The 20,535-nt window shown below is 37.4% G+C and overlaps 1 protein-coding gene across 4 annotated transcripts in view; it reads right to left on the bottom strand.

Moving 5' to 3' along the window:
• Positions 1–1,112: 1,112 nt before the first annotated feature.
• EFR3A (EFR3 homolog A) overlaps positions 1,113–20,535 on the bottom strand; it is a 112,972-nt gene continuing 93,549 nt past the window's right edge. For 3 of the 4 annotated variants that reach the window (XM_025871134.2, XM_073893211.1, XM_073893212.1), the window contains 5 exons: positions 16,388–16,479; positions 11,982–12,030; positions 7,910–8,013; positions 7,346–7,395; positions 1,113–3,527 (listed from right to left, as the gene is read on the bottom strand). In XM_025871134.2, the coding sequence (XP_025726919.1) occupies positions 3,422–3,527; positions 7,346–7,395; positions 7,910–8,013; positions 11,982–12,030; positions 16,388–16,479 (401 nt within the window). In that variant the 3' untranslated portion in view covers positions 1,113–3,421. Of the gene's footprint in view, positions 3,528–7,345; positions 7,396–7,909; positions 8,014–11,981; positions 12,031–12,050; positions 13,031–16,387; positions 16,480–20,535 lie in introns of those variants that run through there. The other variant, XM_073893213.1, reaches the window with a different exon arrangement.

Here is a 20,535-nt window from a genome sequence, read left to right as displayed (position 1 = left end):
CAATCCAGAAATGGGGGGAGGGTTGCTGCCAACAGGCCACCCACGTTCAGCAGGACGGACCTCCAGTCACCTACAGTGATGGACAATTCTTACATAAATCCTCTTAATGAGCCTTTTCTCCTTGCAATTCACAGTTCCAGGCCCTGGCCGGGTCTGCTGGGATTGCAGCCCAGAACAATCCCTGCGCGTCAGCCTCGGTCTTAGCTCAAGTTCTCCTAAAGCAGAGCCTGGGGCTCAAAGCGCAGGTAATTGGCAAATTTTATAGCAGGAGTAAGGAGGCAGCGCTTGATGTTCTACCTTGGCTCTACTTTTTCACTCATGTGAACTTGGTGCTTGAAATCAGTATTTATCAGAACAGCTGACAGGGACCGACCACTTAAGGCTGGAAAGAAAGCAGCTTCCTGGAGGTGGAATAAGCAAACCAGGGTGGCACAGGGAACCAGAGCCACTATTCTTTTTCTTTTTCTTAGATCCTTTGTGTAAGTTATACAAGGAGAGAGGGTTGAGATGCAAACATTAAAACTGAAGCAGAGAAGGCAACTGCACTTTCCCAGTTCTCACTATGTGCTCCACCTTCACTGCATCTCGCCATGACCAGCAGTTACGGTTCTGATTCTTCTTCCACGGACATGCTGATGCATCCACCTGGCAACCTGAGTTTTACCAAAGCTCTTCATTTCTAACTAAAGCAAAATACTAAATAAACTTAATTTAGTAAATGTAATAGCTATTATAAATACCCACGTATCCAGAAGTAATTTGATTTTATTGCTTACATATGAATTGCAAAGTAAATTTTTACATTTCAAAAAAACCTCACTGTTACATTTATTACATATATTGGCATGGATAAGACAAATGAGTTCCATGTTCAGATAGGAGGAAGAGAAATGTTAATTGCTGGTAAAGTGTGGTATTATTCTAAAAGATAATGAGTTCAGAAGCATTAAGGGGTGTTTGTGTTGTGTACACGGGCACGTGTGTGTGTATTCAGGTGAATTCCAATGACAGTCGAACTCTTTATAAGCAAAGTCAACACAAATACAAGGAATGTTTATATGTTAGCTATTCAGTGTCAAGGAAAAAAACAAAGCAAGTGTATGCAGCAAAAAGAGAATGATTAACAGTTTATTAAGAGTTTTAAATATCTACAAAAATATAGCCATACGGTGAACTTCAACAAATCCTAAACTTCTCTCTCCAAACTGGCTAGAATACAGAACACACACCCATTACCTGGCAGGATGTCCTGCAATTTCCTGGAAAGGACAAACCAAAGAAAAGACCCACTTTTGGGGAATCATTATTAACAAGACCAGTTCAGTCATCTAGGACATATAGAAGTCTACTGTGATTTAAAAACAACAAGAAAAAAAACCCTGCAAACCCCACATCAACAGTTGACAAACAGACCAAGAGAAAGGTGTGATAAACATTAATTCAAATGGTTTTCCTTTACATGCAATACATGCATTTCTTATACCACAGAGAAACATGAAATTTTCTAAAGTTTGTTTGCATGAGTGCAATTGAATATAGATCTCCTTTACTTATACTATTCAATTATATATGTTTTTCATACAAAAGCACACAGTGTTAATCTATAAAATGACATCCAAGTGGATGATGATTGTTTTTTTGCATGTCCCCCTGCTTAGATTTTGTTAAATGCACAAAAATTAATACACTTCTTTAAAAATACAGAAGAAAAAAAGGGAAATAAAAAACAGAAAACTTGGCCTATTATATGATGACACATCTTACCCAATCAAGAAGCAAAGTTACAGTGACAGCTGCAAGAAGGCCGTTCAACGCCTGCACTATCATTCTGAAACAAGGTCTTGCTTACCTACATTTAACACACTGCCCAGGAGGGCTGAGTATCATTTTATGGGTTTCAATGACTAGGCTATTTTGCAAGATGTTTCAAGATGCTGTACTTCATTTATTAAAAAAATCTGGGGTATGCTTGTTCTTTTGTTATTTCCTGACCTTTCTCTGTTTCTTGTACAGGTGCATAATAATCATAAACTCAAACTTATAACCTGCCATTCTCACTGTAAGTTTTCAAACAAAAACAAAAGATAAAAACTGAATTAGTTTTTGAGCTACAATTTTTGATATGTATATTGTTCTTTGTAAAAAGAAACTGAATCTGAAAAGGCAATACAGTTATAAAGAGGTTATTCTATAAAAATGTCCTATGAGAATTTTATAAGACTTGCAAAGAAAGTCATTCATTTTTGCTGTGTGATGGAATTCACTAAAATGCACATAATTTTAAGAAAACACTACAGGTCTCTGAGCACATGTGTAGAGTACACATGTAACCTTGGTAACTTAACAGAAGCTCACATTGACGATCCTTAGCACGCTTGATTGCTAAAGCCATAGGCACTCTTTTCAAATGGAATACACCAAATCCTAAACAAATGTATACAACTGAACAGTTCAAATCTTACAAATTAAAAGTCCATTTCGAGAATTTTCTGACTACGAAGATTTTAAATAATGCACAATATAAAAATGTAAGTAATGTGCTTTTGATAGAACTCAAAATGTACACACTCTTCACAGGTGAACTCGTAGCTGTTTTAAAAGTCTTTTTTTCCTACACTAAATATAGATCTGATTTAATTAATGGAGCCACAGCAAAATACTACTATAATTTCAAAGTATAGTCTGTAAACGAATACATCTTATGATGTAAAAAAATATTGCACAGTTTGGTATGCCAAGAGTAAGCTCTAAGCTTTTCTCAAGTAGAATGGTCAAACTCTTGGCAGAAAACACAGTATTACAAGAACTAGACACCTCTAAATATGGCGATTTTAGGGTTGGTCATATTCTGGGAATATTACTCAACAAATGTCTTATTACCATAAACAAGTTGAGGAATGCCTATCACATGTTATTATAGATCACAACATCTAAAACATGGGGACAACAAGCCACAGAACAGTTTTGCAGCCCCAAGATTAGCAATATATTTGTATGTATTTGCTTTTGCAGATAAACAAACACAAAAGCAATTCTATTTCTAAGCAGCTGTGCAGATGTTTAAGAAATACAGCAGACACTTCATACATCTTCAACCCTCTGGAGGCATGTTTTAAAATTACATGTTTGTGAAAAGTTTAAAATATACTGCTTAACTGTGGAATAACAGGAGATCAATACATGTCCAACTTCGAAAGCCAATAGGAACTGCAAAAGAAATCCATCTTCTCAAGTATTCTAAATCATGGATGGCTCCACCATTTCTAATGTGGTGTGAGCCAAGTATTTGGTTGAAGAGAAGTCTCACTGTTATTCTCAACCATTATGTTAATACACATTAAGTATTAAGTAAACCCTTGAAAACTCAGCGTGGCCTTCATTTTTCGGCTTTAGATCCTACGCTGAGGTCTTCATGAGCCACTCAGTACACACACAGATCTGGAAACTTCATCTCATAGACTGGGACGGACTGGTACTGGGCATGCCCAGAAGTAATGGTCAGTGTTCCTGATGGACTGGGAGGAGGGCTGTAAGAGAGAACAAGCACGGTCAACAGGTACACTGGAAAGCTGTTCATTTCACAGAGCACTCTCCTGACTGCATGCAAAAAGCAGAGACACCCAGTGTCGCTGCTGGCTAGCTACAAGGCTATGTGGGGCAAAGATCACAGTGCTATCAAGCTGTTCTTAAGTCTGAACGAGACATTTTCTTTTGAACATGTGTGTGTGTAATTTTTTATAACAGGATTACATTATACCATTCTGGTAAGCTTGCTCTGCTTCACTAGCAGAAAAATCTTTCATACGTACACATACTGTCCTTTTTGCTGACAGCATGGTATTTCATTATGTGGATACACTGTGAGGGTATCTGATCTAATCCTGTGGATAAATGCAGGTTCATTTCCATTTTCCAGTATTATAAATAGTATTCAGAGGTCTACTCTTATACACACATCATTTTATCCTGATTGTCTCTAGGTTTACAGTCTTACAAACACAATTTCTTAAGCAAAGCATACTCACAAATTTGACTTTGATATATATTGCCAGAATACTAGCAATTTATACATTCAACACTGAAGTATTCTTGTTCTCTTTTTCTTCTTCTTTTCTTTAAATCTTTGCCAATCTGGCAGGCAAAAGGGGATTCATTCCTATTTTTATTTTTAATTTTTGGGTTACTACTAGTGCTACATATCACAAAGATATCTACAAAAGATTTAGTATCCATTTTGTTTCTTTAAAACAAATTGTCTATTTGAGTCCACTGCCTGTACTTTACTCAGATGGTTTTCTCTTATCAATATGGGAAACTCATTTTTTTGTATGATATTAATGCTTTTCCACAATTGTACTATTTGAGTCTCAACCCTGTGTTTTGGGTTTTGTTTTGCCAAATGCTTAAAAATCTTACAAAAAATCACTTATGATTTCTTCTGACTAAAACTACAGATTCATCCGCAGAGAACCGGTGTCTTTAAGATACTAATTTTCTATTCAAAGCAAGGTATGAGTTTTCATTTATGACATATTCCTATGCATATTTTAGAGATTTATAATTATTTTATATAAGTCATATTTAGTTCTTTGAGTTTGTTAGTGTTTTATAGTTACGAATCTATGGGAATAGATTTTCATTACCATTCATATAGTAATGACTTTAATGTATGCACAAATATTAACTTCATATAACTGTCTAGCTCTAAACTGTTCTTAAGCTATTCAGTTGTTTCTATTTTCCTGATATATTATTCTATTTCTGGCAACTAATAATTATTTTGCAATCACTGTTCCAGTATTTGTAATATCCCCCCTCTAAGGGATAATTTTCAGAGTGAAATGCACAGATTCTAAGTATACTTATCCACTCGTGTGATCATACCCCAATAAAGATAATAAACATGTTCGTCATTCAAAAAAGTTCCTTTGTGTCCCTAGTCAATTTCTCCATACTCCCACATCCCCACATCCAACAACTATATTCTGATCGCTATCGCTGATGATTAGTGTTGCTTGTTTCTGAATTTCATACAGTCTATACATACAGCCTGTAAGAATGGTCCATACAAGCTACACTCTTTTATGTCTGGTTTCTTTTGCTCAAGATGCTTTTTAACCAAAAAAAAAAAAAAAAAAAAAAAAAATGTGTTCCTTGACATTCATGTACGTATCTTTCTGTGAATGTAAGTTTTCATTTCTCTGGGTAAATAAATACTGAGAAATGGGATTACAGGATTAAGAGCAGGTCTATGTTTAACTTTGTAAGAAAGTGCTAACATTTTACAAAGTGTTTGTACATTTATATCCCCATGAGCACTGTAGAGCATTCTTCTATAACATCCAATGTGTTGTTAGGCTCATCCTATGAAATTCTTTCACACACTGTGTCACTCTGTTCTTGCATTTGATCTGGTTCTTTTTTAGTTTCCTCTTCTCTCCTAAAACATGTGTGTATTTCCCTTTAAAAATTCTTTAATGTACGTGTGTGTATTTTTAGGTCCTTGCCTACTAATTCCAATAACTGGATCGTCTGTGGGCTGCCTGCTCCCCGTACTATATCTTCCTGCTCCTCTGGATTCCTTATCATCTTCTTTATTGCACTAAGATCAAAGGGAATGAAAGAACAATGGAGACTGAAGTGTAAGAGTTTGTTGTTTCTTCTCTTGAGAAAACAAACCCTTTCCTCTGTCTGGTGCTTAGAGTGCAGGCAAGCGAACAAGAGGAAATATATCAAACAAGAACAAAAAGCTCTGTATCAGGTAAGCCATCCAGAACTCCTCCTTCCTAACTAGGTGACCCTGGATAAGTTACCTAACTTCTACGTGCCTCTGTTTCTATACTTGCCAAGTAAAATTAATCGCTACCCTTTTTAAAGGTCTGTTATAAACATTAAATCAAATAATGTAGTTAGTATAGTGCCTAGAAAAGAAGTGTTCAATAAATAATAACTATTGGTAGTAAGTGCTCAATAAATACTATTAGTAGGCTTTGCAGTATCGATAAAAAGAGAATTAGTCATAATCCTTCTTCTCAAATATTCAATCCATTTGGCCATGACGGTGTGATTAAATGTAACATGGTGGGTCCTAGCAACATTCCTTTTAAGAAGAGAGTTATGGATTTGAATTTTTATTTTTCCACTCAGTAGCCGGATGACCTACAACAAGTTATTTCTCTAAAGCCTCAGTGTTTTTACCTAGAAAGCGAAAAAAATAGCATCTACCTACATTTTCAGGACTGTGGTGAGAATTAGCAGAAATAACAGACAGAAAACATGCAGCATAAGAGCCATTATAAAACAGACCATAACTATTATAATTAACAGGCACCAAATAAGTAAATGCCCACAGCCATCAATTTTCTCTGAATCTAAGGTATATCACATATTGCGTACTATAGTCTGAATTTCTGTTCTGAAATTTTTTAAATGAGTAATTCTTAGTTTAGTGGGGGTGGCAAGCTTGGTGGGGAAATGCCTAGAATAAGAGGTGTACTGATGAAAACATGCCTTGCACAGGACGGCCGAAAAAAGACTGAACTAAAAAAGCAAGTGGACAACAACGTGTACCTGTCTCTCCTATTTATAGAATCCTGCGCTTGAAGCAAAAGAGACTTAGCTCATCAATTAAAAACATAAAACATACAGCTGGTGTATAAAAAAAACTCCAAAAGCCCAGCTTCGAACTATGCCTCCTCCACTGTGCCGCCTCAGACAAAGGCCATCGTCCACACTGAGGTCACAGAAGGACGTGCATAAACGCCTTCCCTAGAGGGAACCTACTGTTGTCTCTCCCTCGGTCTTGTGCTTCCCTACTTCAGCACCAACAGACACAAGTATGGAACCATATGACCAAGTACGTTAGATGCTGTATGTCTGGGACATAAAGTTACAACAGGACTGCAATGGGTCTGACTGAAGAAAGTTTAATGATTGAAGTGAGCCATCTGCATAGGGAGAATCAGTCTTGCCCGGGAAAGAACCATGAGGTTGAACCATATAAAACTGCAGTTTTTTGCAAATGAAAATGGTTAAATATGAGAAATTACCTGGTTAAACATATTAGAATGTGAGTCTTCCAAATTACCCAGATTTCCTTATCTGACCACGTGGAAGGAATGATCTAAAAAGGAAAGTTGGGACAGCTGGGAGACACTGGGAAGCAATGCTATCAAGGTCTGTCCAAACAGAATAACCACCAACACAGAGGCACCTCTGCGATCCTGTGTTCGCCCTAACTGAAAAGCACTATTACTTCAACATGATCAGCCACAAATCTACATGGGGGTTTAACAATTTCTATTTTGTTGTTATTTTATCACTGTTGTAGTAATAAAATCCTTACCGTATGGTGAGTTCCAGTATTTGAGCAAGTCTATCATGAAGCAAATTTGCCTACAAGGAGAAAAAAAAATGTTTAAGAATGGATTTTTTTATTTCCCAAATATCCATCTGTACTAATGCAAATGCAATTTAAAGGACAAAGCATAAGTGCAACCACGAAGCTGATGGTACAGAGTGCTTTCATGTTTTGGCTTCCTCTGTCCCATCCACTGGAATTTAATGTCAAGTTTCTTTTCCACTTCCTAGCTCACTGGGAGAAACAAACCAAGAGACACATAAAACCAAATACCCACAGCTAAGTCCCTGAAAACCACTACACAAGAAGTACCACAGCAGCAATAATCCTCAACATTCAGTCCGGGAGCTGCCTTCTCCATTGACTTGTACTACACACACAGATCACTGAGGCCTCCCAGCCAGGCCACCAGGGTTTTCAGTCCCCACCTGATACATTTCCTTGTGTTCTGTGGATCTGCACAAAGCGTGGAACCTACCAACTAATGACCAAGAAGATGTCCACAAAATCAAACTCTTCCCACATCCCCTTTACTATTTGTTCACTTACTTTGGATTCACACTGTGCTGCTATTTCTTCAAAAGGTGCTTTCTGGAATTTCTCTATCACAAGACGCCTCTTTTCCTTTTCCTGTTCTTCCATACCACTGGTATCTATATAAATGTTTACAAAGACCCATTAAAGGGATTACAGATTTTCACAGAACCTTGCCAATGACCATAAAAGCAAACACTCTATAAATCAAAAATAAAGGTAACTTACAGGACTAGTTTTAAAAGGAAAAAAGCAAAAGACTGAACATCCCTGAAATAAGGCTAGAGAGCAGATATACAAAACATTTTTTTAATCTAAGGGTTAAAGCTACATAGTACAAGATCCTTTCTCAAAGACCACCTTTGTCTCTCTTCCCAAAATAGCAGGAGAATGACAACTTCCTGCAAGCCGAACAACCTCAAGGCCCCACCTGAAAGATGATTCTTGTATGAATATTCATGCCTTGGTACATGAGATACTAAACTAAAAGTCTGCTGAACTTGATACTGAATGGCACAGTGGAAATACAGAGCAGCCATTTGGAATGTATTGTTTCAGACTTTTGCATATATCTTGAAAAGATATGTTTTATCTTAAAATGATGTGTGGCCTGACGAAAGTTTGTGAGATAGTAAAATAAATAAATGCCTGTTACATCTGCTTAAGAATATGGAAATAGGCCTAATTTATGGCTTATTTGTTAATGGTCTACTGCAACCCCCAGCAATTCTTCAGGTTGTTTTGTTTGTTTGTTTGTTTTTTTCCTGGTCGAGAATTTCACAGGATGAAATACACTGTGTTCAACGTTCTTTAACCCAGGCTGCTTTTCAGGTAGACAAACCGTAGGTTACAATTAGCTAGTTTTAAAAAGTGGAAATAGAAATAGCAGGTAGAAAGGAAACAGGCTATTACAGATTTTTCCTTTGAAACTGTGGCAGGTTAAAATAATTGAAGAATTTATACACTTCTGAATGACTAATAGAGAATTATGATCACCTCTCTGTTGTTCCCCAGAACAGGGTAAGCAGCTCCAATGGCCAGAGGCCAGGCGGGACACATAAATGTTTATATTAGGTCAGGTAAAAGCAGTAGGAAATAAGGGAATGTGGGCAAGATGAGGTAGATACACCCCGGTCTTATGTCAATTTCTGAAGATACTTCAAACTAAATTTGGCCTGCAGGCAGCAAGTCTGTTTGCCATGCATTAGGCAGTTCTCAAGCTTTTTGGTTTCAAGAGTCCTTTCCTTTACATCCTTGAAAGTTATGAAAAAACCAAATTGTTGAATATCCACTGATACTTTCCATATTACAACATAAAACTGAGGAACTTTAAAAACATTTAATTCCTTTAAAAATAATTCATTTTAAAATTATGAAACCATTATATGTTGACATAAATAACAATTCTTTAATGAAAAAATGACCGTACTTTCCAAAGTGAAAAAACTCAGTGAGGAGAATGGCATTGCTTTATATTTCTACAAATCTGTATAATGTCTTGGCCTAATAGAAGGCAGCTGGATTCTATCTGCAAATGCATCTAAACCACTGCAGTGTGTTATTTTGGTTGAAGTATATAAAGAGATATGTAATGGTAGAAAGAGTATTTTAATAGCCTTTCACAGAACTGTTGGTATTTTTTTCTTGGACATTACACCACAATCTGAAAAGTGGTAGTTTTGTTAAAAGTTAGCTGCAACATGAAATTTGAAATCTTACTAATAAACTTTTTGTAACTGATTATGGTAAAATCTATTGGTCTATTTTACACTTTGAATAATCTTTATTTATGCATGATTTTGTAACATCATGCAATGGTCATGTGGAATACTGATCCAGTGATTTATGCAGGTCCTCTAAATGTAGACATGTTTCATTATACAAGATTTTTAAAATCATATTTGGTAGTTACTACCACTGATCTCATTAGAAGCATCTAAATATTTGGGTGCTGTCAAACTCACAATGGCAGACAAAAGTCAAAATTTTATTTTGTTCAAAGTGCAAATTTTATCATTAGAAGCAAATACAGTGAGGATGGTTTTGTTTTTCCTCTTAAAAGTCACAGCTTCATTTATTTTCCAGAAAATGCCTACCAAATACCATAGGTTTTCTGTCAGTCTTTTTTTTTCTTTTTGAAATAAAAATGGTGTTCCTTATAAAAATCGACTAGTTCAGGGGCGCCTGGGTGGCTCGTTCGGTTAAGCGGCCCACTCTTGATTTTGGCTCAGGTCATGATCTCAGGGTCATGGGACTGAGCCCCCTGTTTGGGCTCCGTGCTTGGCAGGGAGTCTGCTTGAGATTCTCTCTCTCTCCCTCCCTCTGCCCCTCCCCCGCGACTTGGGCACACTCTCTCTAAATCTTTAAAAAAAAAAATCGACTAGTTCAGCTTGCAAATCAGGGCAATCAAAGAAGTGCTTTATGTGTACTTCCCAAAGATATGTACCCATGGGTTGAGATTTAATAAAATAATTTACAGTAAGAGCATTCCTAAATAAAATCTCATTTTAAAATAACTGTGTGTGTGTGTGTGGTGCTCAAGAATATGATCACTGCTAGACTAGTGTGATGTTACTGTCTCCTCCATTCCTGTTATTTGACGTAGTACAAAGGCTAACAGTGTAAAGACACTGTTAGATGAAAATAATTTTTGCTTGAAGGATCCCTTGAAAGAGCCATCACAGGCTACTGAGGGATCCACAGACACATTGTGAGAACCACTGTCCTAGACTATAAATTTCTCAACATGTCCTATCCTGTTGTTATTGTTATTTTTAAGTAGGCTCCATGCCCAACATGGGGCTTAAATTCACAACCCTGAGATTGAGTCGCATGCTCTACCAACTGAGCCAGCCACGCACCCAATGACATGTCCTATTAATCTTTAAATGTCTCAAAATATATTGCATATAATGGGTGTTCAAAATTGCTTACTGAATTCAATTAATTTTATTTTGGTAAATTTGACATTGTATTACAATAATTAAAAAATCCTTTAATGGATTAAGCCGAAAAAGGTCAGATTTTACTTTATGGATGATGGGTGCTAGAGCACTCCACTTTCCTTGATACTAACTTTTTTCTTCTAACAGCTCTGAAAAAATGAGAGCCAATTTCCACCCTATATTGCTTTACCAGTTAGAAAAATTGAGAACAAGGCATCATTAGCCTAGCAGTAATTTATATCAATACTTAATTGAAAGAACCATTTTAAAATTTTAAAAAAGAGGCAAATCATATAAAATTTATTTCCATAAGGGACAAAGGAGAAAAAAATCAGAGTAATATTTTATGCAAAGTAAAAAGATTACAGTCAGTCAAATGTGGGTACGAAATCTGGCATCAGCATTTACTTGCTATGTGATCTCAGAAGAGTCTGTTAATTTCTCTGCACCGATGTTCTCACCAATAAAACAGCAAGAGTTAACATGGTCCTCTATCATGCCTACCTGCTAACAATCTCAGCCAGCTCCTTTCTCCTACCCCATTAGAAACACGCCTCTAATTACACTACTGTGTGCCTGTTAAGTTACTCACTTTATTCAGAATTTTCATCCCCCCATCTCCTACAAAAGGAAATATGCTATTTCTCCTAAGAAGTTCGAGCAGCCTGCAGGTTGGCTACCAAATAAGTGTGGCATTAAAATACACTGACGTGCTTTCTTAATTCTAGGGCAGTCACTGTACAGAGCAGAACTACCTATGATAAGACAGGACAAGTATAAAAGTCTAAAAAACATAGTTGGGGGGCGCCTGAGTGGCTCAGTCGTTAAGCGTCTGCCTTCGGCTCAGGTCATGGTCCCAGGGTCCTGGGATCGAGCCCCGCGTCGGGCTCCCTGCTCCGCGGGAAGCCTGCTTCTCCCTCTCCCACTCCCCTTGCTTGTGTTCCCTCTCTCGCTGTGTCTCTGTTAAATAAATAAGTAAAAAATCTTTAAAAAAATAAATAAAAAATAAAAAACACAGCGGAATAAATCAATTACAGATCTACGCACAAATGCCATGCTGCTTCTGTTTATTCTGGCACCTCATCAAGTACTAAGACAGAGATAAGCTAGCAAATCATTAGGAGAGTTAACAAAAATCTCACCAATTGCTTTCTTCAATGCTTCAAAGGTGATTTCTTCAGTGTTACTAACCTAGAGAAAAGTGATTTTAAGTAAAATAAAGAGTTAAGAAAGGTCACTATAAATAACACCTTCACCTAGTTACAAGTCATCTAAGAACTTTTATAACTGTTTTTCTTCTTTGTGCTGGCCAGATTTGTGATTATCCTCCACAGTATCACATAATCTCCACTTCCTCCTTGGTACCAGTGGCCTACTGCAGGGATTAATGCTAGGCTGGCAGAATCAGCATCCTGTAGGCAACCCAACCACCACTGAATTACAGAACTCCATGTCCACTCATGGAGTGTGCAACAAGGCCTGAGTCCCACTGACTGAACTAGGCTTCCCTAAGTGAACAGTGCTTTGAGAGATTCAAGGCAAAGAAAATAACGTAAACACAGTTATGTAATACATGAAAACTAAGTATACTCTACACCCTCTATAATTTTGGTGCCATATACAATTTACAAATAAAAAATAAACTGAAAACTATAAATGGTTTAAAAGCAAGAATCACCACTACTTTGGGAAGTGTTCAAATGAGTACAATTAACATCTTAGAACAATCATATTCTGGGTCTTCTAAGGTCAACCACCTAGACTATTTTCCAGAAATACCTTTTAATAAGAAGCTTCCCCCATTTCTTGCTTTGAGATATAGAAAAGGCATGAAATCAACTGCCTTATGATAAAAAATCAGTAATCCCTTTTACGGCACCAGCACATTTTCAGGGAGAACAATACACGCAGTTACTATAGTATCTCTGAATAGAAGTTATGAAATGATACCTGAGTACTTGCCTGGGCCTGTGGTCATCCCTAATTTTAGCTCATGAGCGTCTTTTGCTAAGTCTAAGGCAGCAAGACTAACGAAAGCAAGACTTCATGCTTTGCACCTTAGCTTCTCTGTAATACAAAGGCTTTAGCTGGAAATCAAGCAGCAAGCGTTCCACTACCTCAGGTTTTCTACTGAGGGTTCATATTTCTAGTTGAAGTCAGATTAAACTTGGGCATCTTCCGTTGCTTTGTTCTAGATATTTGGAGCAGATATACAGGGTTAGGCTCTGGCTCATTAATTATTGGTACCTAGCAGCAGTCTAGTACCTCAACGAAAAACACCCACTGTCGCTCTTACAACTGGCGAGGAGTTTTAGACTTTTGAGAAGCAACTACAGTACAGGAAAAGAGCCCAGAAGAACTACGAGGCCAGCCTCCTTGTTACATGTAACTGTTAATTATTACCTATTTGAGCCCTGGTAAGTGAAAAGTTAAAAGTACTTTATTCCAAGAACTCTTCTCTATTGGTTCTTGTTTTCCCTAATTCGGATGATCATGATACAGTCACTCTGTCCCTCTCCTTTCTTGTTTTTAACCTCCTTTCTTGGACTCCCTTTTAGTTACTTCTTGGACCTGCCCATCCTGCTCTGGAACAGGCTACTGCTCTCCCGCCCCCTTCCTTATCTCCAGCCTGGCTACTGCAGGTCGTCCTTACCCAAACTGTAGACTAGTAAAAGGATCTACTAGGTGGCCTCTCTACCTCTGGTCCCTTCTTTCCAGTTCAGCCTAGCCACGCTTCTGTGATTCCTTTCATGAAAGCATAGCCCTGATAATGACACTGCCCAAATTTCAGTGTTTCCCTACTTCCTACCAAATTACACACAAAGCCCTCAGGCAGGTGACAAAACCTTCTATAATTTGGCTTCAATCTTGTTTCCCACTCTTTCCTTTTGTGAATCCTATTTAAAAAGGAAAAAAAAAAGACCAACTGCTTTATATTAGTGTTCAACGATTCATATTTTTCATACAGTGTAGCTACGAAATACAAGCCACCTATTTCACTTGATGCCCAACCAAACTACGGTCTATCTGCCTCTCTAGAACACCAGTTGTGCGTTCTGGAGAAAGGCTGCAAAGGCACCAGCCTCGAGGAGTTTCAACACTCCTTTTACTCTTGATGACTTTTGCCTTATTCATGATCTACAGCTCTAACCTAGACTGTACAACACCCTTGAGCCTACGTAAAATGTGTTTGTCTTTTTCCAATAAGACTAGTTGTTATGTTACTTCCACTGATATCTTACTAATTTTATAGCACCTAGCAGAGCAGCTTCCGACTCATACTAGACTTGTTTTGTTAGCATACATGCAAGTTTCTTTACTTGTATATGGGAAAAGGCAGGAATGTGTAAAACAAAGATCTGTTATTTGTCCTAGAATAAATGACAATTCTTTTTGGCCAACCAGTGACTTAATTTTGTACAAAGAAAAATTCGATATGCACTCAAAATGTAGTATGTAAAGCCTCCCATTCATTCCCCCAAATAATTAAGCACTATTACCTTTCAGAAAGAAGAACTGAGTGGTGATTTCATTAGACTACAGTAACAATGTGAGTTATATCTATGGAAAACATACGTTTGCTATGATCTCATCTAAACATTCTGACTTTGAAAATATATATACGCTCTAAAAGCAGATATTGGACATATCTGAGGACTAACTGGGATTATGTATATAAAATTTCAAATAATTTTGATCAAATACAAGAGTACTATTTTTTAAATGAGTAATTCTCTTGATTGTTAGCAAATATACTTATTCATAGTTTGATATTTTGTTACACCATTAATCGGTGAACACTTAATTGACGTGTATTTCTCCTTTCCATGCTATGAAATTAATTAGTTCTAGTCTAGAGGGTAATGTTATTTTGTCTTCTGGTTTTTGAACAGTCATTCCTAATACACAAAATCAGATTCCATAACGGTAAATGAGTCTGAAACACCAATGTGCTCAGGTAAATCTTCTAATAAACTGTACTTAACTTTTCAAATGCTCGGTGTGCAGCATATTTGACTTAGGACTTATAGAAAAGAAAAAACAGGGTCTTTAACAAGTTAACAAACATATTAATGGACTTTTAATTGCAAAATGTATGTTTAAGAATCTTCTTCCTATAGTTAAGTCTTTATACAATGTAAGTATTTTCTTTAGTTCTTTTGGCCCCTGCATGATGTTTTTATCAAAATAGACTGATTTCTTTGCAACAGCTTGCAATATATATATATATATATTTTTTTTTTTAAATAAAAATGGTTAACAAAAGGAGAATGGGATACCACTCAAAAAAATTTATTGCACTCTTGATAAAGTGTATAAACTAAGGCTTTAGATTAATTTTTCCCCCAAAAGGTAACAGTAACAAATTCATAATCATTAAAATACAGAGCTAGCACAATACCCTCCTGACCAGTAAAAAAGTATATACATTAAGATGGCTTTCAAGAGGTGAATTTAGGGAAGATGATTTTTCTTGAGCTTTAAGCTGGCAAAAACTACACCCACTGTATTTCAAAACGAACACTAACTGCCTCTTAACTACTCTTGACACTCTACTGATAATTTCTTAATGAAACTGATTGGTTCTTACTGGGGAGTGGAACACCACAAAAGATGTAAGCTAATTGGCTGGAACTGGCCACCAAAAAGTTCTAACTCCTGAAGACTGATAGGGATTGGGGAGGCGGGGGGGGGGTCTGTGACAACATGAATTCAGGCAAATTCCTTCCCCTTTTCTTAGATGGATAATCTCTTAATTATTTATACTGTACCATGAGAAATAATGAAAAACCTAGGAAGGCAAACAACAGATAAACTCCAAGGGGGAGGCTGATTTGACATCCTGGTATTTCAGCATTTTTACCTATCAAAAAATTCTCTGGTGATATGTGCAGAGTAAGTCTTAGACAATATTGGCTGTTTTCTTCTTCCTAAAACTCAGGATACACTTTTGTGTTCTATTGAAACAGGAGGAGAGCATCAAACCTCTGACATTTCAAATAAGTCACAGTCCTTAGAGAGTACACAGAGCACTGATACAGTGTAGCCTACATTAAATCCATTATAGTTACTATCAAAGGATAAAAAATTTTCCCTCCCAGATGAGGCTTTGAAACCTTCCACGTAGTATTTGCCTTCACATGAGATTGTACAGTTCCCTTTATTCTCATAATTTTTCATAAATCTTTAAAAGTAAATAGGATTTGGAGCACCTCCCAATTTAATAACAGGCTTTACATAACATTTCTGATAAAAACTTAGTTCTGTTTCACAGTTCCTTTTATTACACTCAATTACAATGTAAAGCCTAATGACCTCATAATACATAATGTTAAGTTTATGTATCTTTACTGAGAGCTGACATGAGTTTAGTAAAATAAAAAATAAGCTCAAGGCTAAATCAGATTAATGTCTACTAATAGCACTGTCAATATGGGGATAATTTAGAGTTATATTTGCTCCTGTTTGAAAGTATGGAGGGGCAAAAAGTTCTTTTAAATTGTTATCTATCTCAAGAAAGTACTCTGCCATACTTTCAGCAACTTACCACATCATCAGAAGGAATGCTGTTGGGTAAAATATCCACCTGAATGGATACGGTGTCCACAATACTTTTTCTTCTAGAAAGTCGATCTTCATCTAAAATCAAAATGGTTTTTTCCCCCATTACTTGCTAGTTAGAAATGGTATATCATTTAAAAACTCTACTTCAGATTTCAAAAAATCTCAGAAAATAAACAGTTGTCTTTTTTGCTCTTTCTAAATGTATAAAGCATTGTGTTCTCACTTTTAAATTTTATCAAGCAGATTAAAAAAAATAAAACTGATGGGGTGAACTAAGTCAATAGTTTTATTTTCCAAAAAGGGGCCTTCAGAGCAGCAACATTACCATTACCCTAATGTTTAATAAAAAATAAAAAAAAGTCAACACTAAAAGGAGGAATTACATAATCTAAATTGAATACATTCATTTTTACTGAACACTCACAATATTGCCCTTATATCTCTCATTTCTCCCCTGAACAGTGAAAGCTGTGCACTAACTATGGATCTAGCTCAGGAACCCATGTCTGCAAGTGTTTACCATGCACCACATTTGTGGACTGAAAGGATCTGCTGCTTCAGTCAATAGCTCCTTCTCCACCCTTTCCAGCCATTCAACTCCACTGGCTCCTCACCTATCCGGAAAAACCTACTCTTCACTTCAATGCTCTAGATAATCTACTTTCTCCCCACTTTTGCAAACGTGCTTGGTCTGAACCAACTGCTCTAATCTGTCACTACCTACTCTTAACCCCTGAAGTTATAATCCTGCCCTTAACCACTCTTCTCAAAAGAGTGTGTGTCTCCCCTCCCAGTAAGTTCGAACAACAGCTATCCCTAGGCCCATTTTACGCTTAACCATTTTGTGGAAATTTTAATTTTTTTTTTATTATAATCTCCTCCCATACATTTTTTTCTACTTCAATTTTCTCCTTTGGCATTCAATAAATCTATGAAGTGATTAGACACCATGTTAGGTGTTAGGGACAGACTGCTGAATGTAGTCTATACCAGCTTACAGTCTAACAGATAAGACCCAAAATAAACAAATAGTTACAGAAATAATGAAGCACAATGGAGAAGGACAGGGTGCTAGGAGAACAACTAATAGTTACGGTTTCATCCAAAAAAATGAAGCCACTTTATGTATTCCAATACATAGAATTAGAGGTTTATTCAGCCACAGTTGAACTGGACAAGTATATTTTCTCTTCTGAGCTCCAGTTCAATTATTTCCAATTTCCTATTAGTCAATTCTATTCGACATGTTCTAAACCCAATTTTAATGTCTCTAATAAACCATCTTTATGTCACACTGCCCTATTTATTTTCAAGAGGGCCATAATTAAAATTCTGCATCTTTCTTGCCTGAATTCTTAGGACAGCTTCCTACCTGATCTAATTGCTCTCTCCCTTTTATACTAATAGTGTTATTTCGAAAGTAAATCGTTATAAGTCTTAATTATAATTTTAAAAACAAATACAGCCCACACACTGATGCAGAACTTCCCAAGCTTTTACAGTTGGGTTTAGCACATGTCAGAGTAAAATGAAGAGGCTGCTCACACTGTAGGCTCTGACTGCCCCAGCCTCCACCCATTTACTAGAAGGGCTAAGGAGATCAATATCCAGACACAACTGAAATGTTCCCAAAAGCAGCTGGGCAGCTCAGGTCTAGAATCTATGTCTGACAACACAGTCACTTCATAATCTGGCAACACCCCATCTTTCTAATCCTATTTTATACATACTGTGATTTTCTTCTACGGAAAGAGTCAAGAATAAAGAACTACAAGAAGGCCAGCACAGACGAAGAAACTGGTTTCTTACTGACCACTTCTACTCCATGGTAGCCTTCCATGGTGGTAATTAAAGCTGGTGATCAAATATGGTTGTTCACCCTCTTTCTAGGCAGAAAGTAGGACTGCAATTCCAGCTTCTCTGTGGTTTAGAGGGCCTATGTAACTAGTTCTAGCATTCTAGAGAGCAGCTGCTCCATCAGCTTGGATTCCAGATATGGATGCTATAAGTCATGCACAGTTAATTTGAGCAACAAATCTTTACTGTTTTAAACCACTAAGAACCTATAATTGTGATCACAACTTAACTTAGCCAGGGTTAAACCTTGGCACTACTAATACTTTGGGCCAGATAATTCTTGTGTGTGTGGGGGGGTTTCTGTGTATTGCAGAATGTTTAGCTTCTACCCACTAGCATCCAGTAGGGCTACCCCACCGCTCCTTGCCCCACAGTGGCGATAACTAAAAATGTCTCCAGGATTGACAAATATTTCCTGGCATGGGCAAAATCACCCTCAGATGAGAATCACTGACCCAGTCCATCCTGATCAGTAATAGCCCTTTCTACAATATTCCCTATATGCCACCATCATATCATAAGTTTCTTAAAACACTAACCACATCGCTCCACAAAGCCACCCACTTCTTAATGAATTAAAAAGCCATTCTGGGGTCTCTGGTCAGATCTACCAACAGTAACTTCAACTGCTCCCTAATGTATCTAATGTTCAAGTAAAAGGTGCTATTCTCCCATCTCTGAGCGTGCTTTGGCCTCCTGCCTTCCATGCTTCTCTAGAAACAGAAACCGCTACTGGAAACACTATTTCTTGTCCTTCTTTACATCCTCGCACTATACAAATTCTCACATCTTTTAAGGCCTAGATGAATACTGTATCACTTCCTTAAAATTTTATATATCACTTCAATTATTTCTACTTATTCCTCTTTCTTTCGGATACAAAAACTTACTATCAGTTATGATTGATCTTCTCCAACACCCTTCCATCAATAGCACCCTTCAGACATTCCTGGGCCTTGTACTAAGACATGTAAATTAATGCCTTATCTCGGTTATCACAGCAGGAATTCAGTGACAAACTCTGCTTTGCACCTACCACGCAGGATTCACTTGGGTTCTGCTGTAAGAAGGCTGGAGGTACAGATGAATACATACTCAACTGTGACACATCAATACAGATTGCTCTGCTACGGTTTTCAGACTGAAAATACTCCATCTCCTGCTTGTGGCTATGACTACGACCCTAGACACTGTATTCTTTGTTTTTTCTTCATGATCATATGCTTTGATATAAATTACCAAACATAATGACATCAATGGAACTGCTACAAAGTAGTATGTGGTCATCACTGCTGACTTGCTTTTACCTTCTAAGCTGGTCAACTGTCAAGGCCTCATCAGAACTCAAAATGAGGAATAATAGCCTGTTTATCACAAAAAAACCCATAAAAGGATTTCTAGGCTAACATACAAAGGCTGATGGGGAGCACAGAAAAGTCAGCTTTAAGTCGAAGATAAAAATAAAAAGGGAAGAGAGGCGTGAGGGCAGGGAAGGAATCACTGGATGGCAAAAATCAATGAGAACATAGTCCAGAGGGAGTTGATTTTAGATTAAAAATTTTTAAAGGGAAGAAAATAAAACGTAATGGGAAACTCTAATGTTATGTTTTCAGAACTTTATTCTTTTGACCTATACAATCACCTGCGTACAGGTGACTGCAGAAAAGCCCAGGTACAACTCTAATCAGATATCATGGACATCTACAAGAAAGTAAGGTTTCTAAAACAGAGCTTCTGGAGATAATGCCGCTGGTCCCTGTGGGCCACCTGCGTCTGTTCCCACCTGCTCTTCCAAGCTTACTGAAGGCAGCCACACTGCAGCCTCCATGGACTACACCGTCCTGCTGTCTAGAGAACATCCATGTCACCATCTCAGTGTCTAATACAGTGATACACTGGTCTCTGGGAAGACTGCTGCTTTCCATCCTCAAGATGGGCTGGGGTCGTCCCAGACACTGCTTGCTCTGCCCTCGTCACTCTCCCATCCCTCCTCCTGCTCTGCTTCCTGCATATGCTAGTCACAATGGTGACCATCGTCTTTGTTGTTTCTAACTAGAACTTGGGAGTTTAGAAGCAATTCTTAGAGCTATGCTCTGTCTCTCTGAACTCTGAACCCCCACACAAAACCCATCTGTGACTCTTAACTGCCTACAGGGCACCCTACATGGTTGCTAACTGTCAAAGATACTCAGCAAGAGGCTGATTCCCTAAACTAGCCATCTTTTCTTATTCATTTCTGTGAATAAAAACTCCATCCTTCTGTCATCCAAGATC

The sequence above is a fragment of the Callorhinus ursinus genome, unplaced genomic scaffold (genome assembly GCF_003265705.2).
Source record: "Callorhinus ursinus isolate GAN/ISIS: 27379988/994484 unplaced genomic scaffold, GSC_fseal_2.0 scaffold5, whole genome shotgun sequence".
Classification (NCBI taxonomy): domain Eukaryota; kingdom Metazoa; phylum Chordata; class Mammalia; order Carnivora; family Otariidae; genus Callorhinus; species Callorhinus ursinus.
Note: the sequence above shows the minus strand (reverse complement) of the source record. Positions and strands in the feature narration are given on the sequence as shown.